At 51.1% G+C, this 24,985-nt stretch overlaps 1 protein-coding gene across 3 annotated transcripts in view; it reads left to right on the plus strand.

The window, feature by feature from the left end:
• Positions 1-24,985, plus strand: part of SNX29 (sorting nexin 29) — a 545,210-nt gene that overhangs the window by 312,169 nt on the left and 208,056 nt on the right. Inside the window, exon 16 of one of the 3 annotated variants that reach the window (XM_067012531.1) lies at positions 1,057-1,210. The exons of the other annotated variants lie outside the window; for them this stretch is intronic. Coding sequence (XP_066868632.1) covers positions 1,057-1,210 — 154 coding nt within the window. The remainder of the gene's footprint in view (positions 1-1,056; positions 1,211-24,985) is intronic. 3 annotated transcript variants of the gene reach the window in all.

Here is a 24,985-nt window from a genome sequence, read left to right on the forward strand (position 1 = left end):
TGTCTTCTGTGTGGGTCACATGGGTGGTCAGCGTTGGTGCTGTAATAACCCCTGGATGGCTTTATTTGTAGACGATTGGGGTCTTAGTAAGCTTCCGAGCCTTCAGCCTTTGCAGCAGGTGGGGAACTCCTCTAATTTGAGGATATTGGATGGAACATCAGTTGACTCAGGCCACCATGACAAAGTACCACAGACTGGGTGGCTTAAATGATAGGCGTTTATTTTCCACCAATCCTGGAGGTTGGTAAGGCTGAGAGCAGGGTCTCAGCAGAGTCGGTTTCCTCTGAGGCCTCTCTCCCTGGCTTGCAGACAGCCGCCTTCCCCACATGGGCTTCCCTCTGTGCACGTCTGTGTCCTGATCGCCTCTTCTAAGAACATCAGTCATATTGGCCTAGGGCCCATCCTAGTGACCTCATTTTACCTTAATTACTGCTTTAAAGACCCTGTCTCCAAATACAGTCACATTCTGATATCCTGGGGGTTAGGATTTCAGTGTGTGAATTTGGTAGGAATACAATTCAGCCCCTAACAAATGGAGTCTCTAGGCACATAAAAATGGAGTGTGTAAGTGAGAGAAGGTGTGCAGAAATGAGGGAATGTGGGGCACTGGTGTGTGCAGGGAGGAAGCGGTGGTGGGCGCTAAATTGGGCCACGTTCTGGGCTTGCTCCAGTGAGGTGGCCGTTTGGGATGAGGTCCCAGCACCACGTTACGGAGTGCCAGGTGGGCAGGGCCCTTTGTGCCTCTGGCCTGGGTCATGATCCTCTCGATTTCCCCAGGACCTTCCCTTGGAGCTCCACCCCACTCAGGGGCCATCCTCGGACAGTGTCACAGTGGCAAGAGCAGACCGGCCTGGCTTTCCAAAGGCGTCTCGGCTGCTGTGTGCCCCTGGGCAGATCCCTACTTTCCTGAGCCTCTGTCTGCTCACCTGGAAACAGAGGTACACATACCTATCTTAGAGTATTAGGAAGATACTGTGAGAACCTGCATGTCAAGTGTTTAGCTCAAGCCTTCCATACAATATGCGTCCGTGAACTTTAGCTGTCCTTTTATTACAGTTACGGTCATACCTGGCTTTACTGCGCTTCGCCGGTACTGTGGTTTTACAAACTGAATGTTGGTGGCAACCCTGCGTGGAACAACTCTGCGAACAGCTCTTGGCGCCATTTTCCAACAGCATTTGCTCACTTCCCATCTCTGGGTCACATTTTGGTAATTCTCACAATATTTCAAACTCTCATTATTATTATATTTGTTATGGTGATCTGTGATCAGTTATCTTTGATGTTACTATTGCAAAAAACACTATGACTCCCTTAAGGCTCAGATGATGGTTAGCATTTTTTAGCAATCAAGTATTTTTAAATTAAGATATGCACATTGTCTTTTTTTTTTTTTTTTTTTTTAGATACAATGCTGTTGCGTTCTTGATAGATTACAGTACAGTGTGAATGTAACTTTTATAGGCACTGGGAAACCAAAAGCCTTGTGTGCCTCACTTTATTGTAATATTCGCTTTATCGTGGTGTTTTGGAGCCAAACCTGCAATATGCGAGGTCTGCCTGTATTGCTTTTGCTGTTTTACTGCTGACGTTGTTAGTACCCTCAGCCAAAGATGTTTCAAGCTTGTTGGTATCCCTTGGTCTTTGGATAAAGATTGTTTCTTCAAGCAGCTATTTCTCAAACAGACTCAGTGGTGGTTTCAAGACTCTTAGAGCTAAATGTAAAGAAAATTCTTCCACAACCTCAATAGCAAGGCCTGGTCTGCCTCACACGCCCCCCGGTGATGGTATTTTTCGTGCTGGCAACAACTCTTAAGAAACGGAAGAACAGGTTGTGGCCCTGGCCTCAAAGCAGCGACTCTTGGCCGGGGTGAGGCCGCAGATGGCAAGGCTTCCTGGAACATGCCCGATTCCTGGGTGCCTGGGATCTGTGGGTCTCTGTCCCTAGAGGACCCACCTCTCTGACTGATCAGTCACCTTCCTTTATCTCACCACGGTCAAGCCTTTTCTTGAAGAGGAATCATCCATCCCTTCCCCTGGGCATCCTGTAATCGGAGTACATTTCTATCACAGCTCTGCTGACTGGTCTGGTGTCTTATCCTTTATGTGTGTGTCTCACTTGTTAAGCTTCCTTTCATTATGATTGCCAGAAACCCATCTTAAAATGATTCAAGCAGCGTTAAGCAGCGTTTACTGGCTCATGTAACAGACTGTCCTGAGAGTGGTGCTGGCTTCAGGTCTGGCTGGGTTGGGGTGCTGACGTGGTACCGTCAGGCCGAGCTCCCCCTGCTGTCTCAGCTGCCTTTCCTCGCTTGGCTGCATCCTCTGGGCGCTTGTCACATGTAGGGGCAGAATAAGCACCACAGCTCCAGGCTTCCATCCTAGCAGCCCAGCAACCGCCGCTGAAGACCTGGGATGGAGTCTCCGTGGCCACTTGGAGGGGGACTCAGTAGACTGGCCAGACACAGACACTTGTGCCACCCCTGGTGCCATGTGCCCTGGAGATGGGCAAGTCAGGGTTTCCCAAAACAAAATGTGGTGCTGTCACCAGTAGACGTGAGGAGTTGCTGGACTGCCACAAACAGCAGACGTCCCCTTAAGCCCCTTAGGGCAGGGAACTCTGGCTTCCTGGGGTTTGTTGTCTCAGGCCCTTGCAGAACGCGTGGCGAATAAATTCCAGGCATTGAACCAAGTTGTCCCATGAAGATAATTTGGATCCTCACTTGGACTCTCCTATTGGCTTTGGCAATTGTGTCTTTCAGTGGCGTAAATGGTCTGAGAGGGACTGGTACCCTGCACAGCCCTGTTTGGTAAACAGGAGACAGGCCCCACGACAATGAATTATCTGGCCCCAAACGTCAACAGTGTCGAGGCTGGGGACCCTGGGCTAGTCTTATCCCTGTGGCATATGCGAAGAAGCTGAGTGCAGAACGGTTACTAGGTCTCCGCAGGTCACACAGTGAGGGTGGCAGAAGCCCAACTGGAACCGAGGCTGGCCTGGTGGCAGGGTTTCTGCTCTCCCTCGCTGCGCTGTCCTGTGTGTAGTGGTAGAGATGATGGAGGTGATGAGAACGGCCACCACCTATGGAGCCTTATCTTCCAACCGTTATTCTAAGCCAGAGGTTGACAAACTTTCTCTATAATGAGCCAAAGAGTAAGTATTTTAGGCTTTGTGGGCTTAACAGTCTGTCATTGTACTGTAAAAGCAGCCACAAACAGTGTGTAAACACAGGGTCATGGCTGTGTTCCAGTAAAACTTTGTTTAGAAAACAGGCCACGGGCTGGCTTTGGTCTGCAGGCTGTGGTTTGCCAACCCTGGTTCTATGTGGTTTACATGACGTTTCTCATTTTGGGGTTGTTCGTTAGTCAGAAAGCATTTGATAGAGTCAAAAGAATGTAGGTTCTGTTTTTTCGAAGATCCAGATGTGAATTTTGTTCTGTCACTTACTGTCTTGTGACCGTGCCACGAAACCTCCCAGGCCCTGGTCTGCGTCTGTAAAAGGGGGACAGCGGTGCTGACCTCACGGTGCTTGGGAAGCGTGTGGCGCAGAGATGTTGCTCAGGGAACAGTGGCCCCCTCGTGGCGTGGAACAAGTGACGTAACCTCTATGAGCCTCAGTTGCCTCACCTCTGAGATGGGCTTGATGCTTATGTAATATCTAACACTTGTGTGGTCCATCTTTGAGCCAGGCTTTCTGAGGAAGCGAGCCGTTCAGTCCTTCTAACAGCTCTATGAGGGAAGCAGGCACTGCTGTCACTGTTTTACACAATGTGGAAACTGAGTCCCGGAGAGTTTAAATAGTAGCCCGAGGTGACATCCCAGCAGGTGGTTGAGTGGGCAGCTGAGTCCCAGAGGCTGGTTCTTACCCAGTGCAGGACCTGGACCTCAGTGCCTCCACCTGTGTAAGTTCCAGAGCTGATATTGACACCCTGGCTCAGGAAGTCACAGCAAATATTTTTAGCTGCGGATTCAAATTTCACCCTCAGCCCATTGTGATCCACTGCCGATTGAACTTGGAGCAGTTTCATGTTTCCTGTCTTCCCTCCATTTGCTTCCGGAGCTCCTGGGGCAGAGCCCTGGATACAGGACACGTTGTCCGCTCCATTCCTGCTTCGTTTCTTCACTTACATGTGACTAGAGGATTCCTCAGCCCCCCTCCACGTACTGGGAACAGTTCAGTTTCTCATCTTCGTTTCCTCCTTGCTCCACAGCCTGTACCTGTGTCTGGCAGGCGGCTGTGGCTTCACCCCACAGGCTCCCACTCTGGATCCTGGGCTGGTGTGAGTTGGGCAGGGGCCGGGCCCAGATGCCCAGGCCTGCCTGGTCTTTCTCCAGAAAGAGCGTCTTGGCCTCGGCTGCTCTGGCCCAACTTCCAGGCTGCTAGACTTGGCCACACTTCATTCTCAGAACCTCCTGCCTGGAGATTCTGAGATTACAGGACAGAGGAAAGACTAACACCTTCTCTGTGTGCTCCAGGTGGGTCCCCTTAGCACGAATTTCCAGGGCCTAGCTGTACCCAAAAATGGTTGCAGAAGCTGCCTCAAACTTGATTTTTAAAATTTATCTGTACCCTGTCTTGTTCCAAAAAGCATTTGAAACAGCATATCTTCCATATAGGTGCTGGGACCGTGGGCTGTGGCATCAGATACACTGTATGATCATGGACGTGTTCCTTAATCTCGCTGAGCCTCAGTTTCCCCCATCTGTGAAATGGGGACAACAGAAGACCTATTGCACAGTGTTGTTTGGAGAATTAAATAATTTACAGCATAAGCATTAGTTACCTTTGTTGTTGTTAACTGCTGCTGTTACTATTATACTCACCTTAGAAAGGAATTGGGGATCAGGGGAGATGGGCTTTTAGTCCGGCTCAGAACCAGGAGTTTTTGTGCGCTTGTGTGTAATGTTTGTCCTGACCTCATTGCCAAAGGATTGCATCTGGTTTTCCCCTGCATGCAATGCCGCAGTTTTCTGTGGATTCTGAGCAAATTAACATTTGCTTCTCGCCGAGATGGCTCATTAATGTCATGCCTGTTAGGAATGTCTTGTTAAAGCAGTTTTATTGGTGATATTTTAAAAATGGGTTACTCTCTGTGTATCTGTTCTGCCTGTTGGGTGATGCCTTCTAATCCTCCCCCATCCTGATCTTATTTAAGGCCATGATCAAAAAGCTTGAGAAGGACCTGGCACTTGGTGGGGTGGCCGTGGGCTCCCCTGGGGTCCTTTGGCAGATGCTTCTGGCTCATGAGAACTCCATCTTTAAGCCCACCTGCCGGCTTTGCCTGCATCTCCACCTCCTGGATGGACACCTGTCTCTGCATTTTCCTCCCAGCCTGATCTGTGTCGCTTCCCTGCTCCAACCGTTGATTCCGCAGACTCTGCTCTCCTCCTCTGTCCTCACAGCCCTGTCTGCTTTTCTGCTGTTTCCTCTTGGCTTCGTCTGCCCTCCTTCCTCCTCACGACCTCTGCCCCATCCTTCAAGCCTCAACTCCAAGCCGGCTCCTCCCCTGGACCAACTTCCAGGCCCTCCTGTTGGCCCTGCTCATGTTGTTGGCATGTGCTCATATGAGCCAGGAGGACATGGAAGGACAGAGGAAGGGAGGGTGGAGAGTGAATATTAACACCTGTGCTGTGCTGGGCGCCATGTTTTATGATCACTGGACAGTGATGATGGTTGTCCTGTTTGAGAGATAAGAAACCCGAAGGTCAGAGACATTCAATAATTTGACCAATGACTTGTGATGATGAAGGGTTGAATTCAGACTTTGTTGATTTATTCATTCATTCAGCAGCTTTTCATCAAGCACCTGTGATGAACCCAGCGCCTTTGCAGATGCTGGGCTGGTAGCTGTGAACAAGAGGTTCTCACCTTTTGGGGTTCACAGTCCAGGCTCAAATCCACTTCTGTCTGACTCCAGGGTCTCTGTTCTTTTTATGGCACCACATCATCCATAACGGTTTCTTCCCAAGCAGGTGATCAGGTCCTCCTTGGACCACCTTCTCCATCCCCCACAGAGCCTGCATTTGGGGGCCTGGGTGGGAAGGGAGAGCTCCCATAGTGTTGAATGACTCATTTAGAAAAGAGTGCATTTGGCCAAGTCCAGTCTGCTGTCCTCAGAGGCCTGATCAAGAGTGGCGGGGGCAGCTGCCGTCCCCAGTGCATCAGCCTTTCTGCGTCCCGTGTTTATCCCTGTCATTTCACTACACTGGGTGCAACCTCACCGAATGCTTACTGTTTCCTTCTGAAGCTGATGGGTCTCTTTGTTAACTATCTGGGTTGTTTAATTTTTGGATTACCTTTTAGGGGGAAAAAAAATGCTGGATCATCCCTTTCAGCTAAGAGGAAACAAGCAGGAAATCACACTTCAAAGACAGGGTCCCTTCTGAAGCATCCCCTCCAGATTTTCAAGTTTTGACTGAGGACAAGTGCAGTGAAATGATGAATGTTGATTCAAACCCATAGGCAGTCTGGAGAGCCTTTGGATGGGATGTTTTAAAAGGAAGCACAACACAGATGAACCCTTTTAGCTCGGAGCAGCTTCCACCACAACTGCTTGTTGATGGGCCTTTTTTTTTTTTTTAACATCTTTATTGGAGTATAATTGCTTTACAATGGTGTGTTAGTTGCTGCTTTACAACAAAGTGAATCAGTTATACATATACATATATCCCCATATCTCTTCCCTCTTGCGTCTCCCTCCCTCCCACCCTCCCTAGCCCACCCCTCTAGGTGGTCACAAAGCACCAAGCTGATCTCCCTGTGCTATGCGGCTGCTTCCCACTAGCTATCCACCCTACGTTTGGTAGTGTATATATGTCCACGCCACTGGAGAAACTCTAGAGGCAGAGGTCTGGGGCTTGGCTTTTGTGAGGTTCCCCCTTCCCCTGTAGGTGGTCCCGCTTTAGGGAAAAATAATACTGAGCCACATTTGAACATTGTCACACGCGAGGCACTTCGTAAAGCGCTTGATGTGATTATCTCATTTAACCTTGATTTGTAAAGCAGATGGCTGAAGTGGACGTGCTTCTGATGACAAAGGATTCTTCCCCTCAAAGGTGAACTCATTTGCGGGACTCCTTTAAACCAGAGATCCTTCAGTCCACATCAGGCCCAAAGATCTGTTTCATTTGGCTAATGCCATTTTAAAAATTGAACTTACTGACAATGTTGAACAACCCATTGTTGAATTTCCCATAAAATCTTGATTTCCAGTTTCTCTTGAAAACGTGCAACGGATCCAACAGCAGTGGGTCTGTGCTCACTCAGGGCTGAGCAGGAGCTGCCCTGGATCCAAGAGGCAGTCCTGGCTACATCCCTAGCCCACCCAGCCTGATTTTGCCTTCCTGGTCCCTTGAGGCGTTTGCATTGGCCCCCCCTGCTTTACATTATCAGCCTTCCTAGTCTCTTTTTAAAGCTTTAAAGCAATAGTTTCTCCAATTTGATTTCATATCCAAACTTTCAGACGTGTCATTCATTCAGCATATCAGTGCCAGAAGATGAAATCTGCCAAGATGCCTAAGAGGTTGGTTGACTATCGCTTCTCGACTTTTTCTGTGGGAAGTGACTTCAGTTGCAACAGGGGAGAGGCAGCTGGGTCTGTCAGCAGCACTTGCCACAGGGGTGCCCGTGAAGGCCTGGCTTCTTTGGAGATCCGCGTGGTCGGTCAGTCATGTCTTAGATGGCCAGGTTATAGATACGCGAGGACTTGGGAATCCAGGTGTGTGTGTGTGGGGGGGGGGGGCAGGGGCGGGGGTGTTCTTCCCAACGTGGAAAACTGTCTTCAATTGTACCTGAAACTGTGGCTGTGGCGTGGAGTATAAGAATTCAGTTCATCCACCAGAAAAGGCTCCAAGCAGTGCTGTTCAATAGTAATCATAGTAGCAGCTAATGCTGTTTGCATTCTCATTGTGTGCTAGACGGTGTGCTGGGCGCCTCACCCAGATTATTTCAGTTATTTCTTACAGCAGCCCCATAAAATGGGCACCCCGATCATGCCTGTTTTACTGATGAAGAAGTTAAGGCCCAGCAAGGGTTAGTTCGAGCTCATATAGTTCTCAGCTAGCAGGATCCGGATTGAACCCAGGCAGTGGAACCCACCACCTCCACCCTCTCCGGCCTCCTGTTGAGGTTGAGACACAGCCACGAAGACAGTGTGTCTGGGTCTGAGTGTGTAACAGTGGCCAGGGCACTTTCTGTCTTTATTTATTTATTTATTTTTTTTTTGCGGTTCACGGGCCTCTCACTGTTGTGGCCTCTCCCGTTGCGGAGCACAGGCTCCGGACGCACAGGCTCAGCGGCCATGGCTCACGGGCTTAGTTGCTCCGCGGCATGTGGGATCTTCCCGGACCAGGGCACGAACCCGTGTCTCCTGCATCGGCAGGCGGATTCTCAACCACTGCGCCACCAGGGAAGCCCTTTCTGTCTTTATTAAGCCGTCATCATATTTGAAGAAGAAACAGTGTGGGCCTCGAGGGAGGTAGAAAAACGTGATATTTACATTTTAAATCAAATTAAATTAGACCATCGCCAGAGACCCGGAGGCACCGACTGTTCCCAGAGTAACTCACAGAAGGTTGAAATGACTTAATAGTATGGTCTTTCAGCTTTTAGAGAGAAAGTTTTGGTTTGGAACTCAGTGCAGCACAGGTAGAGCCACACGGTGTTCAAAATAGAGACTCAGCTTAGCATCTCAAGATGGCATGGGAGCCATAAATAAATTTGACTGCAGAGAAGTTCTTGGCAGGAATTAAAAAAAAAATCTTTAAGCAGGTGGCACTGTGACATGACATGAAGAAACTCTGTTTGCGCTGCCCTATGTGTGTCACGACGCAATGTTTGGCTTGGCCCAGGCATGCTGGCACTTTTCACCGACTGTTCTTTGTGTTGTGGTGACTCTAATACCTTAAAGTTCTGTCCTCTTAGAGAAAAGATATTGGGAGACTGTGTTTTTCTTTATCCAGGGTTTGCATTTTAACTGGTGACATTTGTCCTGCTTCGTGTATTCCAAAGGGACACATCACTTGTTGCCCCATTTTCGACGTGGACCGTCAAGGTATGGGGAAGCCGAGGCTTCCTGCAGCCGTCCCCTGAGGCTGGTACTGGAGGAGGCTGCAGAAGGCAAAGGGGCTGGGTATTCATGTAGTACCAGCCTTGGCCAGGCCCTGGAGAATCTTTTTTTCGATTTTATCTTCTTAACCAGCCTAGGCAGCAGATAGCAGTAGACCCTTTTACACACAAAGACACGGAGTACAGCACACTGAGCTTAAGATATGTCACCTGTTCAAGGCCACCCAGCTAGTGGGTGATGGAGCTGGGATACAAATCTTTTTTTTTTTTTTTTAATTTTTTTAAGCTACTGTTTTTTTGGTTTTTGTTTTTTTTAGTTTTTTATATTGGAGTACAGTCAATTAACAATGTTGTGCTAGTTTCAGATATACAGCAAAGTGGTTCAGTTATACGTATACAAGTATCTATCTTTTTTCAAATTCTTTTCCCATTTAGGTTGTTACAGAGTACTGAGCAGAGTTCCCTGTGCTCTACAGTAAGTAGGTCCTTATTGGTTATCTGTTTTAAATATAGCAGGGTGTACATGTCAATCTCAAACTCCCAGTCTATGGGATGCAAATCTAGATTTGTCTCCTCTCCCATTCATGTCACAGTGCCACATTGCTCCCAAAGCTGTGAGATGTGGATCTTTTAAAGCACCCGCTGAGGCTTCACTTTCCTCAGGGCCCCAGTTTGACTATTGGCCTTGATGGCCGAGCTGCCTTTCCAAAATGTCCTGAAGAAGGCAGTGGCAGGTGAGGCATGGTCCAGCGAGATGGAAGCAGTCACGAAGGACTAAAGTCCTCCCCCCGCCCCCGCCCCTGCTTCCGAGGCCTGCACCTCTGTCTCCCCACGCGCCTCCTGAGTGGCTCCAGAGCCCCCAGCCCCTGGTCACAGCACCCAGAGGAGGCAGCCAACTTCTCTTTCCAGAAGCCTCCACAAACATCTCCCTTCTCCTAGACTCCTGATGGTGCCATCCTGGACGCTAGTGTGGCTCCACACGTTCCCTGACGAGTAAAACACCTTCCCTGCAGGGAGGGGCCGTGTTGGAAAGTGGAGAACAGCATTCCATCCCCCTCACACCCACACCCAGCCCATGCAGCCCCCGGAGTGTGGGGCGGGGGTGGGAGCCTCTGCAGTGACACCCCCCACCCCCTGCCCCGCCCAGGTCTCTTCTTTGGATGAAGCCTTTTTTCAAAACAACAAGTTGTTTTTGGAAGGCCTGTTCATTTCTGGCTAAATTTACAAAGCAACTTGTGTCCATATTACTCTGTTGGTACCAAAATCCACATCTCAGTTCCTTCGCCGGAGTAAACTACTCACAGAGGGGGTGTCTGCAGAGTCGCTACGACTCTCCCAGCCTCCTTTTGCCGGTGCAATGATTTGAGGTTCGGTGTTGTGAAGTGAGTAGCTCCCCACTTTGGGAATCAGGCAGACCAGGCTTCGAACCTGACTAGCAGGATGGCTTCGGCCAGTTCCTTCGGCTCTGCGGGTCTCATTTCCCTCATCTTAAAAAGGGAGGTTGATGGGAAAGGATGAGGTGAGGCAGCTCATGTAAAGGGCTTGGCGCATGTGGGCAGATGGCAGCTGTCCCCTCTTGCCCATCATTTCTGAGTGTCCTCTGCCATGTGTGCAGCCCCACGGAAGAGCTTCCCAGGAGGCTCTCCCAGGAGGGCATTTCCAAGTGTGGCTGAGGTCACGGAATCCTAATACCAAAGACCTTCTTTGTTGTTGTTGTTTTTGCGGTACGCGGGCCTCTCACTGTTGTGGCCTCTCCTGTTGCGGAGCACAGGCTCTGGATGCGCAGGCTCAGTGGCCATGGCTCACGGGCCCAGATGCTCCGCGACATGTGGGATCTTCCCGGACCGGGGCATGAACCTGTGTCCCCTGCATCGGCAGGCGGACTCTCATCCACTGTGCCACCAGGGAAGTCCCCCAAAGACCTTCTGACCTCACCTGCTGACTCCCATGGAAATTGTGTCGATGCCACTTTTGCATGTCACAAATATTTCTCGAGAGCCTTTGTCAAGCACTGGGGTGTCTCTGTGTGTGTGTGTGTGTGTGTGTGTGTGTGTGTGTGTGTGTGTGTGCCCGCGCCTGCACACACAAAACAGACTTGGTCTTGCCTTTATGGAGTTTATATTCTAGCAAATCGAGTAGAGTGCAAACAAGTCATCAACAAGTATGTTAATTTATTTCTATGTAACATTTACTGTCAAACTTAGTAGTTTAAAGAACATGTTACTTATTGTTGACTTGTGGCTAAATTTGCTATCCAGCACATGTATGTACCAGTCGGTCAGTACCAGATCACGTGCCCCTTCCCTTTTGGGCCTCAGGTCCTGATGCTCAGGACAGCTGACATAGCTGAGCATCCCATCGTAGGGAGCGGTGACGAGCAGCTGTGAGGGTGACGGCAGGAGGGAAGTCAGCCTTTGTAACCTCATCTTAGCAGTAGCATCTCACAGCCGTTCCATCTTCTGTTCTTTGAGAAGCGAGTCACTGGGTCCAGCCACCCTCACGGGAAGGGGATTCCGTGCAGGCATGAGGTGAACAGAACCCATGCTGAGAAGAGCCACTGCACATAGGGTGGCCTCTCTGCAGAGGTGACGTTGAACTGAGTGTCCCGAGTGATGAGAAAGAGATAAAGGAAGAGTAGAAAGCAGAAGAAACAGCAGATGGAGGCTCTGGAATGGGGAAGGGCTCCTTGGAGAGCTGGGAGACCACTGTATTGGGTCATAGCGAGTTAACAACAAAAAAAAAGTGTGGAATTGTGCTGGGCAGGTTGGCGGGGACCAGCCTTCGCTCAGGATCCCGTGGTGGCAGGGAGCTCACCTCCTGTCCCGCTGAGGGTTAACAGTCATTGTTGGGAATTTTCTGTCGAGCTGGAACGGTCCTCTCACACTGGCTACAGGGCCCCTGGGCCTGGTTTTCTGCAATTGGAGTCGTGAAACTTACCAAACACAGGGGCCTCCATCGTGCCATGTGCTGGGCTGAGCATCACAGGGTTTGTGCTCTGGGGACGCAGTGGTATTCCTGACCTCAGGGAGCTCACAGGGCTGAAGAGAAGGGCACAGCACAGAGTGGAGGGTCCGTGACACCCGGCAGACTGATGACATCCAGCTGGGCGAGGTACGTGGACGTTTCTGGAGGAGAGAACGTAGAAGGATCTGGCACATGGGGCTGCCCGGTGAGAGGAACAGAACGCGCTACCTCAGAGGAGCCGGGCACTGGCCACTGCAGAGGGCAATGGAGGTGGTCCAGGTGGGGTTCCTGGGATGTCGGGGGGGGGGGAGATTTCTCAGCGGTGGGGGATGATGTCATATGTGGAAATTCGCTGTTGCCTCTGTTGCAAAGGCCCCAGGGCATTCTCTAACTTCAGAACTAGCCTTCCTCCCTGCGGTGCACGTTCCGGAGGCCTGGAGCCGGGGTGTCCAGGGCTGTGCGTCCTCTGTGTGTTTTCTTACCCTCTCTTCCTCACTACCCTCCATTGCACACTTGCTGTGTTCTCGACACTGTTCCTGGAGCTTTATGTACACGGTGTATTGGATTGATTCTTCACACCCACTGCCCCAGTGAGGTGCGCACCGTCACCCTGTTTTAGTGCGGGAGCTGAGGCCCCCTCTCATGGGGGGGTGATGGAGGCTGTCCTCCCCGAGGCCCCCTTGCCTCTGAAGCCTGTCCCTATCCAGCGCCCACACGCCTTCTTGTCTCTTCCATTTCAAACCTCTTGGGTCAGAACATCATTGGTGTTTGTTTAAAAATCCCTCAAAGAAGTTTCCAGAAACCCCCAGGGCAGGAGTCGAGAGGGGTCTTGTATTTATGTGGAAGAGCATTCTTCAAGCAGATGGGAGTGGGGGGTAGGCGTTGCCGTCCCTTCTTCTCGGTGTCGGAGCCCCTGGGCTGCCTGCAGGGACCGACAGGCCATTCATCGGTGGGCTTTGAGGACAGATCGCTGTGTTTTGACCCAGAGACAGAGCCGTGAGCCCGAGCGCAGCCCTTGCCCACACGGCAAAACCTCCAGTCCGGGGGCAGGAGATGCCGCCGATGTGCAAAAAGCAGGTTAAAGTCGTTTGCTAAGTACTGTGCTCGGGAAGGGAGAGGCGGCCGCCTTCTGCTTTCCTGCTGGTGATTCGATGACCTGAGCTGGGCTGACGAGGTTGTGCTAGCGGGACCTGGGAGTCCCAGCCCGTGGTCGGGCCTGTGGCAGCCTGGTCGACAAGACAGGCCCTGCTCCCCTGCAGGGAAGCAGTCCCAGGCCTTGACCCTGGCCTGAGGCTTGTGGTCCCCACCTTGCCGGATCCTCCCCCATCACCTTCCTCTTCTTTCCTCAAGCAGAGGACAACCCCTGAGTGAGGTGTCTTAGTCTGTTCAGGGTGCAGTAACAAAATGCCACAGACTGGGTGCCTTACAAACAACAGGCATTTATTTCTCACAGTTTGGAGGCTGGAAGTCCGAGATCAGGGCACCAGCAGGTCCAGTTCTTGGGAAAGGGTCAGCTTCCTGGTTTGCAGATGAGCATCTTCTTGTGTCCTCACGTGGTGGAGGTCCAGCTTTCTTGTCTCTTCTTAAAGGGCACTGCTGTGGCCTGAATGTTCGTGGTCCCCCTGCCCCAATCCATACGATGAAAACCTAATGCCCAAGGTGATGGTACTAGGAGGTGGGGCTCATGGGAGGTGCTGAGGTCATGAGGACAGAGCCCTCAGGAGTGAGCTTATAGAAGGGGCCTGGAGAGAGCCTCCTTGCTCCTTCTACCACATGAGGACACAGCGAGGAGTCGGCCGTCTGCACCCTAGAAGAGGGCCTTCACCCCGCAAAGCTGGCACCCCAATCTTGGACTTCAGCCTCCAGAACTATAAGAAATAAATGTCTGTTGTTCATCATCTGCCCAGTCTGTGGCACTTTGTTATAGCAGCCCGAATGGACTATGGCACTAACCCCATTCATGAGGGCTCCACCCTCATGACCTAATCACCTCCCAGAGGTCTCGTCTCCTCACACCGTCACATTGGGGGTTAGACTTTGACACATGAATTGTGGTCAGGGGACACAAATGTTCATTCTATAGCACTGACTTCATCGCAGGCGGAGGTCATTCACTGTGGATATAAGCCCTGGAGTTCTAACGTGGTTGAATGTTTTTTAACATTTAAAAACACTCATGGGTAATTTCTGTTCCTCTCTGCCCATATGCTACACAAATTTATTGCACGCTTACTGTGTGTCAGGCACTGTTCCAGGCCCTGGGGGACAGCAGTACACACATGCCCAGAGATCGCTGCCCTCCTTTGCTTCTCCCTTGTGAGGATCAAGTGAGTTTGAAGAAACAGTAGTCAGATGGGAGTGAGGGCCGCATAAAAATCAGAACAAGCGCAGGGAGTGATGGTGCTGGGAGGACTAGTTTATACGGGGTGGACTTGGAAAGCCATGCTGGCCAGGTAGTCTTGGAGTAAAGGCCCAAAGGTGGAGGAGGGAATGTGCCTGGTGGTTAGTTACCTGGGAGAGGGAAGTCCTCTGCAAAGGCAACAGCAGGTGCAAAGGCCCTGGTGTATCAGAAACAGACATGAGGCTGGTGAAGAAGGGAGGGGCCGTAGGAGCCGAGGTCAGAGATGTATGGTCTGGATGGACCGGGCCTCCCAGGCTTTTGTATGGACTTGGCTTTGACCTGAGTGACATGGGGAACCACTGGTGAGTTTTTTTTTTTTTTGCTGCATTGGGTCTTCGTTGTGTCTTGCAGGATCCTTGTTGAGGCATTCTGGATCTTTTGTTATAGTGTGACAGCTTCTCTCTAGTTGTGGCATGTGGGTTTTTTCCCTCTCTAGTTGTGGCACGCAGGCTCTGTAGTTGTGGCACGTGGGCTCCAGAGCACATGGGCTCTGTAGTTTGCAGCACATAGGCTCTTTAGTTGAGGCGCGCAAGCTCAGTAGTTGTGACAGGTGGGCTTAGTTGCCCCGTGGCATGTGGGATCTTAGTTCCCAGACCAGGGATCGAACCCACCTCCCCTGCATGGGAAGGCAGATTCTTTACAACTGGACCACCAGGGAAGTCCCCACTGGTGAATTTTTGAGCAGAGCGACAGTGGCCAGTCTGTTGAAAGCAGGTGGATGGTAGCCAGGGCGCTCTTGCCAGGGTCCAGGTGAGATGGCCTGGTGGCTGGGCCCGGTGTGCTCACAGAGGAAGTGGTGAGAGGTGGCTGGATTCTAGATCTGCTTTGGAAGGAAAGCCATCAGAACTTGCTGTGAACTGCATGTGGGCTATGAGAGAAAGAAGAGTCCGGGGTGGCTCCAAAGTTTCTGGCCTGAGCAGCCGGAAGGAAGCTGGGAATTGTCAAGTGGGAAGAGGCTTGAAGGGGGATATCAAGAGTTGGCTTTTCAGGCCATTTCCTTTGAAGTATGGGATGCCGATTACATATGCAAGTGAAGGGAATTCCCTGGCGGTCCAGTGGTTAGGACTCTGCGCTTCAACTGCAGGGGGCACAGGTTTGATCCCTGGTCGAGGAACTAAGATTCTGCAAGCTTCAGGGCCCAAAAAAAATAAAAGATAAAAAGATAAAATGGTTAAAATGGTAAATTAAACAAATATTCCAAGTGGGGCTGCTGAATGAGCAGTTGAATGTATGAGTCTGGGGGGGGGGGGTCCCAGTAGGAGACGTGTATTTAGTGGTCATCAGGGTGCAGATGCTATCTTAAAACCGTGGGACTGGCTGAGGTCATCTAAGGAGGTTTTTTTTTTTTTGGTATGTGGGCCTCTCACTGTCGTGGCCTCTCCCGTTGCGGAGCACAGGCTGCGGACGCGCAGGCTCAGCGGCCATGGCTCACGGGCCCAGCCGCTCCGCGGCATGTGGGATCTTCCCGGACCGGGGCACGAACCCGCGTCCCCTGCATCGGCAGGCGGACTCTCAACCACTGCGCCACCAGGGAAGCCCGAAGGAGGTTTTTAAAAATCTCGCTTTGAAGAAGAAAGCTTGTGACCATCTCCCAGCCCATTCATTCAGATGCTTAGTGGAGACGAGAAGGATTGTCCTAGGTTGCAGTGAGGGTGGTCTGCCCTGCAGTGCAAGGGCGACAGCCTCCTGGAAGAACCTGTGAACTGGCAGTCCTGACCCAGCAGCTGCCACTCGTCCCAGGTCTGGGACAATCCAGCTCAGGCTCTAGGAATACAAGCACCAAAGAAGCAGACAGATCTTGCCACGAAACTGGTGCAAAGTGAAAGTTTCTGGGCCTGAGTCACCGTGGCGTGACACCTCCAGGGCCCTTCCTCGGCCGCTTCCACCTGACGTGTTGCATCCTTGAGCCAAACTCGTGTTCTCTCTGCAGCAGCTTCCAGAGGAGCCTCCGAGGCCTCCGCAGGTGGAGAGTATTCAGTGTGTTGTGCGGTTGGGTGTATGATGCATTTTCTTTCTTGGCATACGTAGATTTCTACCTGAATGTCTCATCGGTGTTTTGGGGGCTGAGTCATTATGAAAGTGGGAGGCCAATCAATTTTTTGGGCCAGGCATTGCCTGTTTAGCTTGCTGAAGGCAAGACCTTTGTTTCTTTGACAAGGAAAGTGTTGGAGAGCAGTCCACGTCCTTCACTGTACGGAGGTGCTCCAAGTTCACCCTCCAGCACCCGCCCACACTGCAGACTTGTACTTGAGCAGCACTGTCCTTCTGTCCAGCTATGTGTGTCCACAGTTCACTGCTCAGCATGACTGTGTCCACCCTGGAGAAGCAAGGTGGCCGTTACCTGACGGGGGGCTCCTCTCACTCTTAAGCCAGTGCTGTTTGGTATGAGAAAGACACCATCCAGGGAGAGAAACATTTTTCGATGCTCATAAAATTTAATGTTTTTCATTTGCTGTCTTTTCTTTCGAAACGTGGGCATAATTTATCGAGCCGTGTTTAAAATATTCAGGAGAGCTCTATGTATTCCTTCCGAAGGAATATGATTAAAAATGCACCGGCCTCCCCTGATTCCTGGAAGACATTAGAATGTGACAAAGAGCCACATAATTTCAGGATTTACATCTTTATATGAAATCCTGTGCTTTCCAGCACCCCTGCACAATAAACTTAAAAACAGCACTTCAGGGTGAAATATTTTCTGGAGAAACCTCTGAATTGGGGAGCGAGTGGTAGATCTTTAATATTATGTAACTTCCTAGGTGTGGCATCCAGTTCTCAAGAATGAGAAGAAGCTGTGCCAGGGTGAGCCCCTCGTGTATGCCAGCCTGGGGCTCTGAGGTCAGCTCTTGTCCCATCTGGGTCTCCCACCAGCCCTGCCCGCTCAGCACGTTGGGTCCCCACTTTATAGCACAGGAGCCTGGGGGGCACAGGAGTGCTGTGGCTCGGGCACGGTTGGGCCTGGGTGTGACCTGGTTCTCCTGCCTCCTGCTGGCTAACCTCCTCCCGCCCCGCAAGCCTCCCCTTGTGTACAGTCTTCTGGACCCCTCCCCTGGCCCCCGGGACCCCACTGTGTTCTGGCTGGGACACTGGCTGTGTTGTATGGGGACTGTCAGTGTCTGAATCCCTCGGGGGCAGGGAGCTCCCCGAGGTCACCACTGATGCCAGAACCTGGAGAGAAGGTGGCATATCCACCAGCTCCACTATTGGTGAGGGTGAGCTCCCAGTGAGAACCCAGGACAGCGCCTGGCACACCAGCGAATGACTGCATAGGCGAACGAAGTCGTTCCAGAAGTGGCTGCAGACAGGAGGAGCTCTATAAGTGAACCACCCCAGGGCCAAGAGATGGTCCCTCGTGGTGGTGGTGAGCGTGGGCTCCAAGTTCAGAGCCCCAGGCCTCAGCTCGTTAGTCTTGACAAGGACTGAACCTCCGTGTACCTCCGTCTCCTCGTCGGGGTAGGGCGGTGTCGCTGCTAGAATGGAGAAACCACCAAGGCAGGGATTTTTCTCTCTCATTTGCGACTATGTCTGTAGTACTTGATAGATGTACAGGGCTTGGTAGATGCAAAGAGAAATTTGTTGAATGAATGAATCTCTGAGAATTTTCGGATACTGAAGATGAATTTCTAAAGAAGAGACAGTGCCGTGGCTGGGCCTCAAAAGCTTGTCTGTGGAGGAGCTCCCAGAGGGACGACGCTGGGAACTGGGGCCGGCCCGGCGTGTGCGCTCAGCAGATGTTTGCTCTTGAGGATGATGGCCTCTCCCCTTCCTCCTTCCACCCCTTCCGTCTCCCCTCCTCTTTCCTCCTCCCCACCCCGCCACCAGCAGGCTGGAGAAAGCTTTCTGTGCTGGGGAGACAGACGAGGCCAGCACCGAGCTGCCTTCCAAGCCCAGGATCCCTGGGAATCGATAGCTGTCCTCTGTGAGCAAGCCTGTAACAGCAGTCGACAGTTGAAAGGAGACGGCAGCAAAGCCTTTTTTTAAGACTTTTTTTTAAAAAAAGATTGATCGATTGCTGCATTGGGTCTTCGTTGCTGCGTGTGGGCTTTCTCTAGTTGCGGCGAGACAGGGCTACTCTTTGTTGCGGTGAGCGGGCTTCTCATTGCGGTGGCTTCTCTTGTTGCAGAGCACGGGCTCTGGGCACGCGGGCTCAGTAGTTGTGGCTGGTGGGCTCTAGAGCGCAGGCTCAGTAGTTGTGGCGCACGGGCTTAGTTGCTCCGCGGCATGTGGGATCTTCTCGGACCAGGGCTTGAACCCGTGTTCCCTGCATTGGCAGGCGGATGCTTAACCACTGTGTCACCAGGGACACCTAGCAAAGCCTTTTAAAGTAATTCTTGACCCATTTTCACAAGCCCGGCCGAGCACAGTGTTTTGTACTTGTAATGGGTTATAATTACAACCATAGTTTGATGGCAGGTAAATGACATTATCTGCTGTTTTAACAGAAAGGAGCCTTCACCCTCTTCTCCTCTGTTGCCCCCACCCTTCATTGATCCAGGAGAAATAAGTCCTGGAAGTGTCTGGTGTTGTCAGTGGCTTTGGCCGCCATCCCTAGGAAGACATACGGAGTCAGGTGAGGTCTTGCGTTCCATGACAGGCCTGGGAGGCGGCACTGTATGCTGGGGTGCATGGAGGCTGGCCACGCAGGGCCACACCTCCTCCTATGGGTGCCTTGTGTAAGAAAAGGAGCGTGGGTCTGGCGTCACCTAGTGCCCTCATCTGTGTGTGACCATGGGCGAATGTTCTAGCCGCTTTGGGCCTCAGTTTCCTCCCCTGCGAGATGGAAGAAGCAGGGCACCTAGCCAAGTGTCTAAGGCCTCTGTGACACAGTCGTTGTGCAGGTTACACACTGCGCGATGGCATGTGGTTCTCAGGACCAGTGGGAGCTGTGTCCAGCCCGTGCGCCACTCACTGAGCCCCTGTGGGGCTGTGGCTGCTCAGAGACACACCTTTTCTTACAAAAGAGCCATTTTCTGTGGCCCTGAAAGTGCTTGACATATAGTAAGTGCCCAGAAAACAGTAACTGCTCTTACACTCTTGAGGAATCATTTATGGAGAACATGGATAAATGTGTCAGAGGATCTGGGGAGTAAGGCAAACTGAGATATGAATTCATCTTTGAAGGGTGGATAGAATTCTGGGAGATGTGCACAGAGGGAAGTGCAGGGGCAGGATGAAATCTCATCTGATCAGTGTCGGTTTTTCCCTTGAAATATTTCTTTCTCTCCCCTTCCCACCTCTTCCCTCCCTTCCCCACCTTGCACCTCCTCCCATCGCTTGTGTGCCATGCCAGGGGAATTCGTGGAAAGCCATTGAAAGATATTTTTAAACTTTGGATTATGGAGAAATTTAATGTAAGCAGAATAGTGTAACGTACCCCAGTACCCATCACACAGTCACATCCGGCTCCAGCTTCCAAGGCCAATCCTACCCCATGCCTAACCCTCCATTGCCTTCACCTCCATATCCTTTTGAAGCAAATTGAAGACCTCTTGTCATTTCTTCGTCAACACGAGTGAGCTGTTTTAAGCAGAGAAGGGATGTGATCGGGTTTGGGTCACGGGGAGGCCATTTGAGGGCCAGCTTGGGGGTGGGGCAGAGGACAGGAGCGCAGCTGGAGACTGTTGTGTCTGTCCAGGTGGGAGATGGGGGGCTTCTCAACCAAGGCTTGGGTGACAGAGATGGAAGAGTGGGGACAGATCTGAAGGTGGTTAAGGCTGTAGATTCTCTGGGACCAGTGACACCGGATGTTTGTCTTGGTGCCAGTTTAATGGCATAATAATGGCCAACAGTTACGGAGCACTCAGTGCCTCTGGGCTCCTAGCTGAGCACCTCTGGCGTATATATCACCTTGCTCAGATCTCACAAAAACCCTGTGAAATCTACACTGTTAACCTCATTTTATGAATGAGAAACTGAGACCCAGGTTGGTGAAAGCTTCTTCCCCGAAGTCACAGCTAGAAGGCAGGGGTGGGGGCGGGTGCCGGGAATCCCAGGTCGCTGGGCTCTGGAGTTTGTGCCTTAAACACCAGGCTGTGTGACCTCTCTGGTAATGCCACCAGGATGGGTGACAGGTTTTTTATTTCGGCCGTGCTGCACGGCATGCAGGATCTTAGTTCCCTGACCAGGAATCAAACCCGTGCCCCCCGCAGTGGAAGCATGGAGTCTTAATCACTGGACCGCCAGGGAAGTCCCAGGATGGGTGACAGTTGATGGAACCTGTTTAAAAGCCTCCACAGATGCACGATGCCTCTTGTGTTATTCTTCTGATAGGAACGTGTCTTTCAGCAGAGGGCTGGGACTCAGGGTTTTGTTTTTGCTTTTTTTCCCCTGTCTTTGCTCATTTGTCTCAAACGACTACCAGGAAGTTGTTGGCTGCTCTTTTATTATTGCCATTTCTCTATATTCTGCCTTTGCTCTTTAAGGGCCATTAGTGAAAGCAGGAAAGAAAAGGTGTTATCTGGGTGGGTAGCAGCTGCTGCCGTGTGTGACCTTTCTCAACAGCTTGCCCGGTGTATTCTCTGAATGGTCGGGTGTTGGGAGAAATGAGGGCCAACGTCGGGGACAGGGACCCAGCAGCTCTGTGGCTGGGCTTTAACAGTTAACTAACGTCTGTTTCTCAGAGGCATCCCGTAATTAATTAGTTCTGGGTGTTTCCTCCTCCCCCATTAAACCGTGATACCACCCAAATGTTTTTAAGCATCCCCTCTCTCAAGCCCGGTGTTCTGAGCACAGAACGGCCCATTACAGAGGAGATGAAGGAAGTCTCTCTTGCACAGGAACTTATCCTTGGCCTCCTTGCAGGCTTCTACTTATCTCAGTGGGCTGTGGATGGAGCCCACATGGGGCTATCTCGGTGCACTTGAGGATGGAGCTGCTCCCTGGGCTCGCAGTGAACCCGTCACTTGGCAGCTTGACAGTGATCCAGGAGGATCAGTCCCAAGACCCCAGAGCACTGCCTCGTCAGGGCGAGCCTGCACACCTTCCCGGGGTCGGCCCCGCACAGCAGGATCAGAGCGCAAGGTGGGCTGGGAGGCACAAGGACACAGGAGACTCGGGAGATGCGGGACCCCGAGCCCCGCCGCCACAGTGGCCCCCGCTTGCAGACTGGTTTTTGGGCAATCACTTTACCTTGCTGAAGCTTGCTCTCCTCATCTGTAAAATGGGCACAAAGCTCGACCTCCCAGGCCGTGGTGCCTGCTCCTGTAAAGCACCTGGAACACTGCCGGACCCAAGGAGGCGCCCCGTTACGATAAACTAAGGATCACTCACTGTGGCAGGCGCTGGGCGCTCCCCAAACTCTGTCATCTCTTTGTTCCTCATGACAAATCTGGACAATAGGGAACAATACCCCCATTTTACAAAGAAGATACCAAGAGTCCGAGGTGTGAAGCAATTTACTCCAGGTCACATGGCAGTGAATAGACAGGACGTGGGTTTGACCTTCACGCCCCTCGTTTTTCTACACCTGATTCGAGGCCCTGCTTAGAGGGCTCGTTGATGCCAAACATCTCCAAGTATTCCTGACAGTCCCCTGGAATGTCTTCATGTTGGAATTTTCATTTACACACTGGTTTGCACAGTGCCTTCGTATGAAGCAATGACCACTTTGAAAAAGGCCCATCTTGGCTGCTGGCCAAGTTTCTGGGTTTCTCCTTTGGACCCTGAGTTTCACAGTAGCTCCTGCCTTTGCTAAGGTTCTTGTTTATCCTGGGCGCTCCTCCCCTTACTGCCAGGGTCCCCCCGAGGGGGCTGGTTGCAGACTGGTCCGTGATAAGCCAGGCTGGGCCTCGGGAGCAGCCGGAGACGGTGCCTTTTCCCGGAGTGTGTGTGTGTGTGTGCGCGTGCGCGTGCGTGATGGTGCCCTTTACCTGGGTGATGCTCTCTGTACTTGATCCCAGGTTTATCACCTCCTCCAGGTCCTCTGGTATCTTGAGATGCCAGCTCAGCATCCTGGTCGTGGTATATGCAGAGAAACAGGGTGGAAAGTCCAAAACATGGACTCAGAAATTTGAAAACCAGTCCTGCCGCTTGCTTCCTGTGTGGCCTTGGGCAAGGTGTTTACCTTCTCTGTGCCTCTGTTTTGGCTTGCTGCTCAGTTCCTGAGCCTCTCCTGCAGCAAAGGCCCACCATCAGTCTCAAAGAGAGCGATGGCAGCTGCAATTTTTTTTTGGAGACATCTGTGACCTCGGCTAGGTCTGGACATGTGTTGTTTCAGTTAACGTTCCTGGTTTTCTTAGTCTTCAAGCCTAAATTGACTCTGTACAAGGAAACAGGGTATATACATCTAAAAGACCAACAGATGTTGATAACATTGCTTCTTCTTTTTCTTTTCAATTCTCTTTGCAAATTTTATCCCCAAATGGTCGTATTTTGGCTTTTTTCATCATGATTATTAGTCATTGTTTCTAATAATTATTAACGCAAAACGTTGTTTCAAGTATAGCATCTGTGTATGTCGATAGGTGCTTCTCAAACTATCTGTGCTGAAGAGCCAGTTTTTTGGGGTTTTTTTGGTTTGGGTTTTGTTTGTTTTTAAGTATTTCCGATTCATTGCAAACTGGTACTTTTGTAAAATACAGAACAAACAAACAAAAAAAAACCAACTAGAAAAATTTCGGAATTCCTGGATTTCATACCAATATGAAATTGCTTCAGATGTTTTGAAATGCTTATTGTGAATTTCTGTGCTTGCCTCAGGTGGGTAGCAGACAGCTCACATCCCTGCCCCAGTTCACGGCCCCCTCAGTTGCAGACTTAACTCTGCCATCGCAGGAGTAACAGCGCTGCGCGTGGTGGTTGCTGCCATCTGGTGTTGGCCGGAGGCTTGATGCGGTTTTTCTCCGCTGTGCCTTTGTTCACCTCCTTGAGACTCTGGAATTTGAGAGCTGACAAGTGGAGGAGCTTCCCTGACATCCCGATTTTACAAATGATGAACTGAAAAACCTAGGTTTCTAAAACTAGGGAGTGGCCCCACTGCAATTCACACCTGGGTGTGTGAAATCCTTCCCCTTTGTCTTTGACAGTGGTTCTTGAGTCTGATTGATCATCACAGTCACTGGGGTCTTTAAAAAGTATTGCTCTGGGGGCTTCCCTGGTGGCACAGTGGTTGAGAGTCCGCCTGCCGATGCAGGGGACGCAGGTTCGTGCCCCGGTCCGGGAGGATCCCACGTGCCGCGGAGCGGCTGGACCCGTGAGCCATGGCCGCTGGGCCTGCGCGTCTGGAGCCTGTGCTCCGCAACGGGAGAGGCCACAACAGTGAGAGGCCCGCGTACCGCAAAAAAAAAAAAGTATTGCTCTGGACTGCCCCACATTGAATCAGCATTTCTAGGAGTGAAGCCCAGAAATCTGCATTTCTCAGAAGCCCTCCGAGCAACTAATGATCAGCTTGCTTTGGGAGCCACTGGTCCACACTGTGCTGCTTCCCTCTACTCTGCGGGACTGACTCATCTCCTTAGCCCCTGAAGGGCTCCTGTGCCCCAGGGTGGAGGGCAGGGAACACAGACAGTGGCTCTGACTCTGATGCCTTCGACTCACAGCCTGACCTCTCTGAGCCTCGAGGCCCCATCCATAGGAGGCCCTGCCCACCTTACAGGAGGGTGGCAGGGGTCACATGAGCTGATGGATATAATAGTTGGTGTTCAAAAATATGTGAAGGCAAGTGGGCACTGGCTAGGGTTTTGTCTTAACCTAGGTGGGTGCAGTGTCTTCACCACAGAGGGAGGTTCTAGATCCCTGCCCACGCCAGTGTCATTGGGACCCACAAATAGTTTGTGTGTTTTATAAAACTGAGGTAGATTCTGAGGCATCAAGTGAACATTCTCAGAGAGTTTGAGTATGCGGCCAAAAGAGTCTCAGTTGCTATTAAAATTTGGGGGTGTCTTGGTCTAATAAATCAGGAAGTGTCTAATTTGGTACAGTAGCCAAAGGCGGAGTGAAGCGAGATTTACTTGAATGTGATTAGATAGAACATTCTGATATAAAAGGAAGTGCCAGATGCTTTTTTAAAAAATTTATAATCTTTTCATGATTTGGCAGGTAATTATGATAATTCCTAGGATTTTCACAGACTTAAAACCTTTTTCACAGACACATTATTTTTGGACATCATCTTCCCTGATGCCTCAGCTGGAGGGGATTGCTCAGTCTCCTGAAGCTCCAAAGGCATCATCTTACAATCCCCAACTCAAATGTCACCTTGATGACACGTTTCCCAATCAGTGATGACCCTTTATGCCAGGTATACTAAATAGGTGTCATCGCGTAGGCCAACACACTGATCAGTTGGTTAGGGCTGCCTGGGTATCTTCTTGAGGAAGGTAGCAGTGATAGACTAGTGATGTCTGCCAAGTGGCAGGCAGTGGGAGAGAGCAGTGGAACCTGATAGATTTCACCAGTTCCCTGTGGTTGGGCATTTAGGTGGGTTCTAGCCATTTGGAGCTAAACTTCTGCTTGAGCACATGTGCAAGTAGAGGCACAGGCTACTCCACAGCAGGGGTTTGCTAAGCCACAGGTGAGTGATTTCAAAAGTTTGACAGATGTTGCCAAACAGCCT

This window comes from Kogia breviceps, chromosome 14 (assembly GCF_026419965.1).
Source record: "Kogia breviceps isolate mKogBre1 chromosome 14, mKogBre1 haplotype 1, whole genome shotgun sequence".
NCBI lineage: Eukaryota > Metazoa > Chordata > Mammalia > Artiodactyla > Physeteridae > Kogia > Kogia breviceps.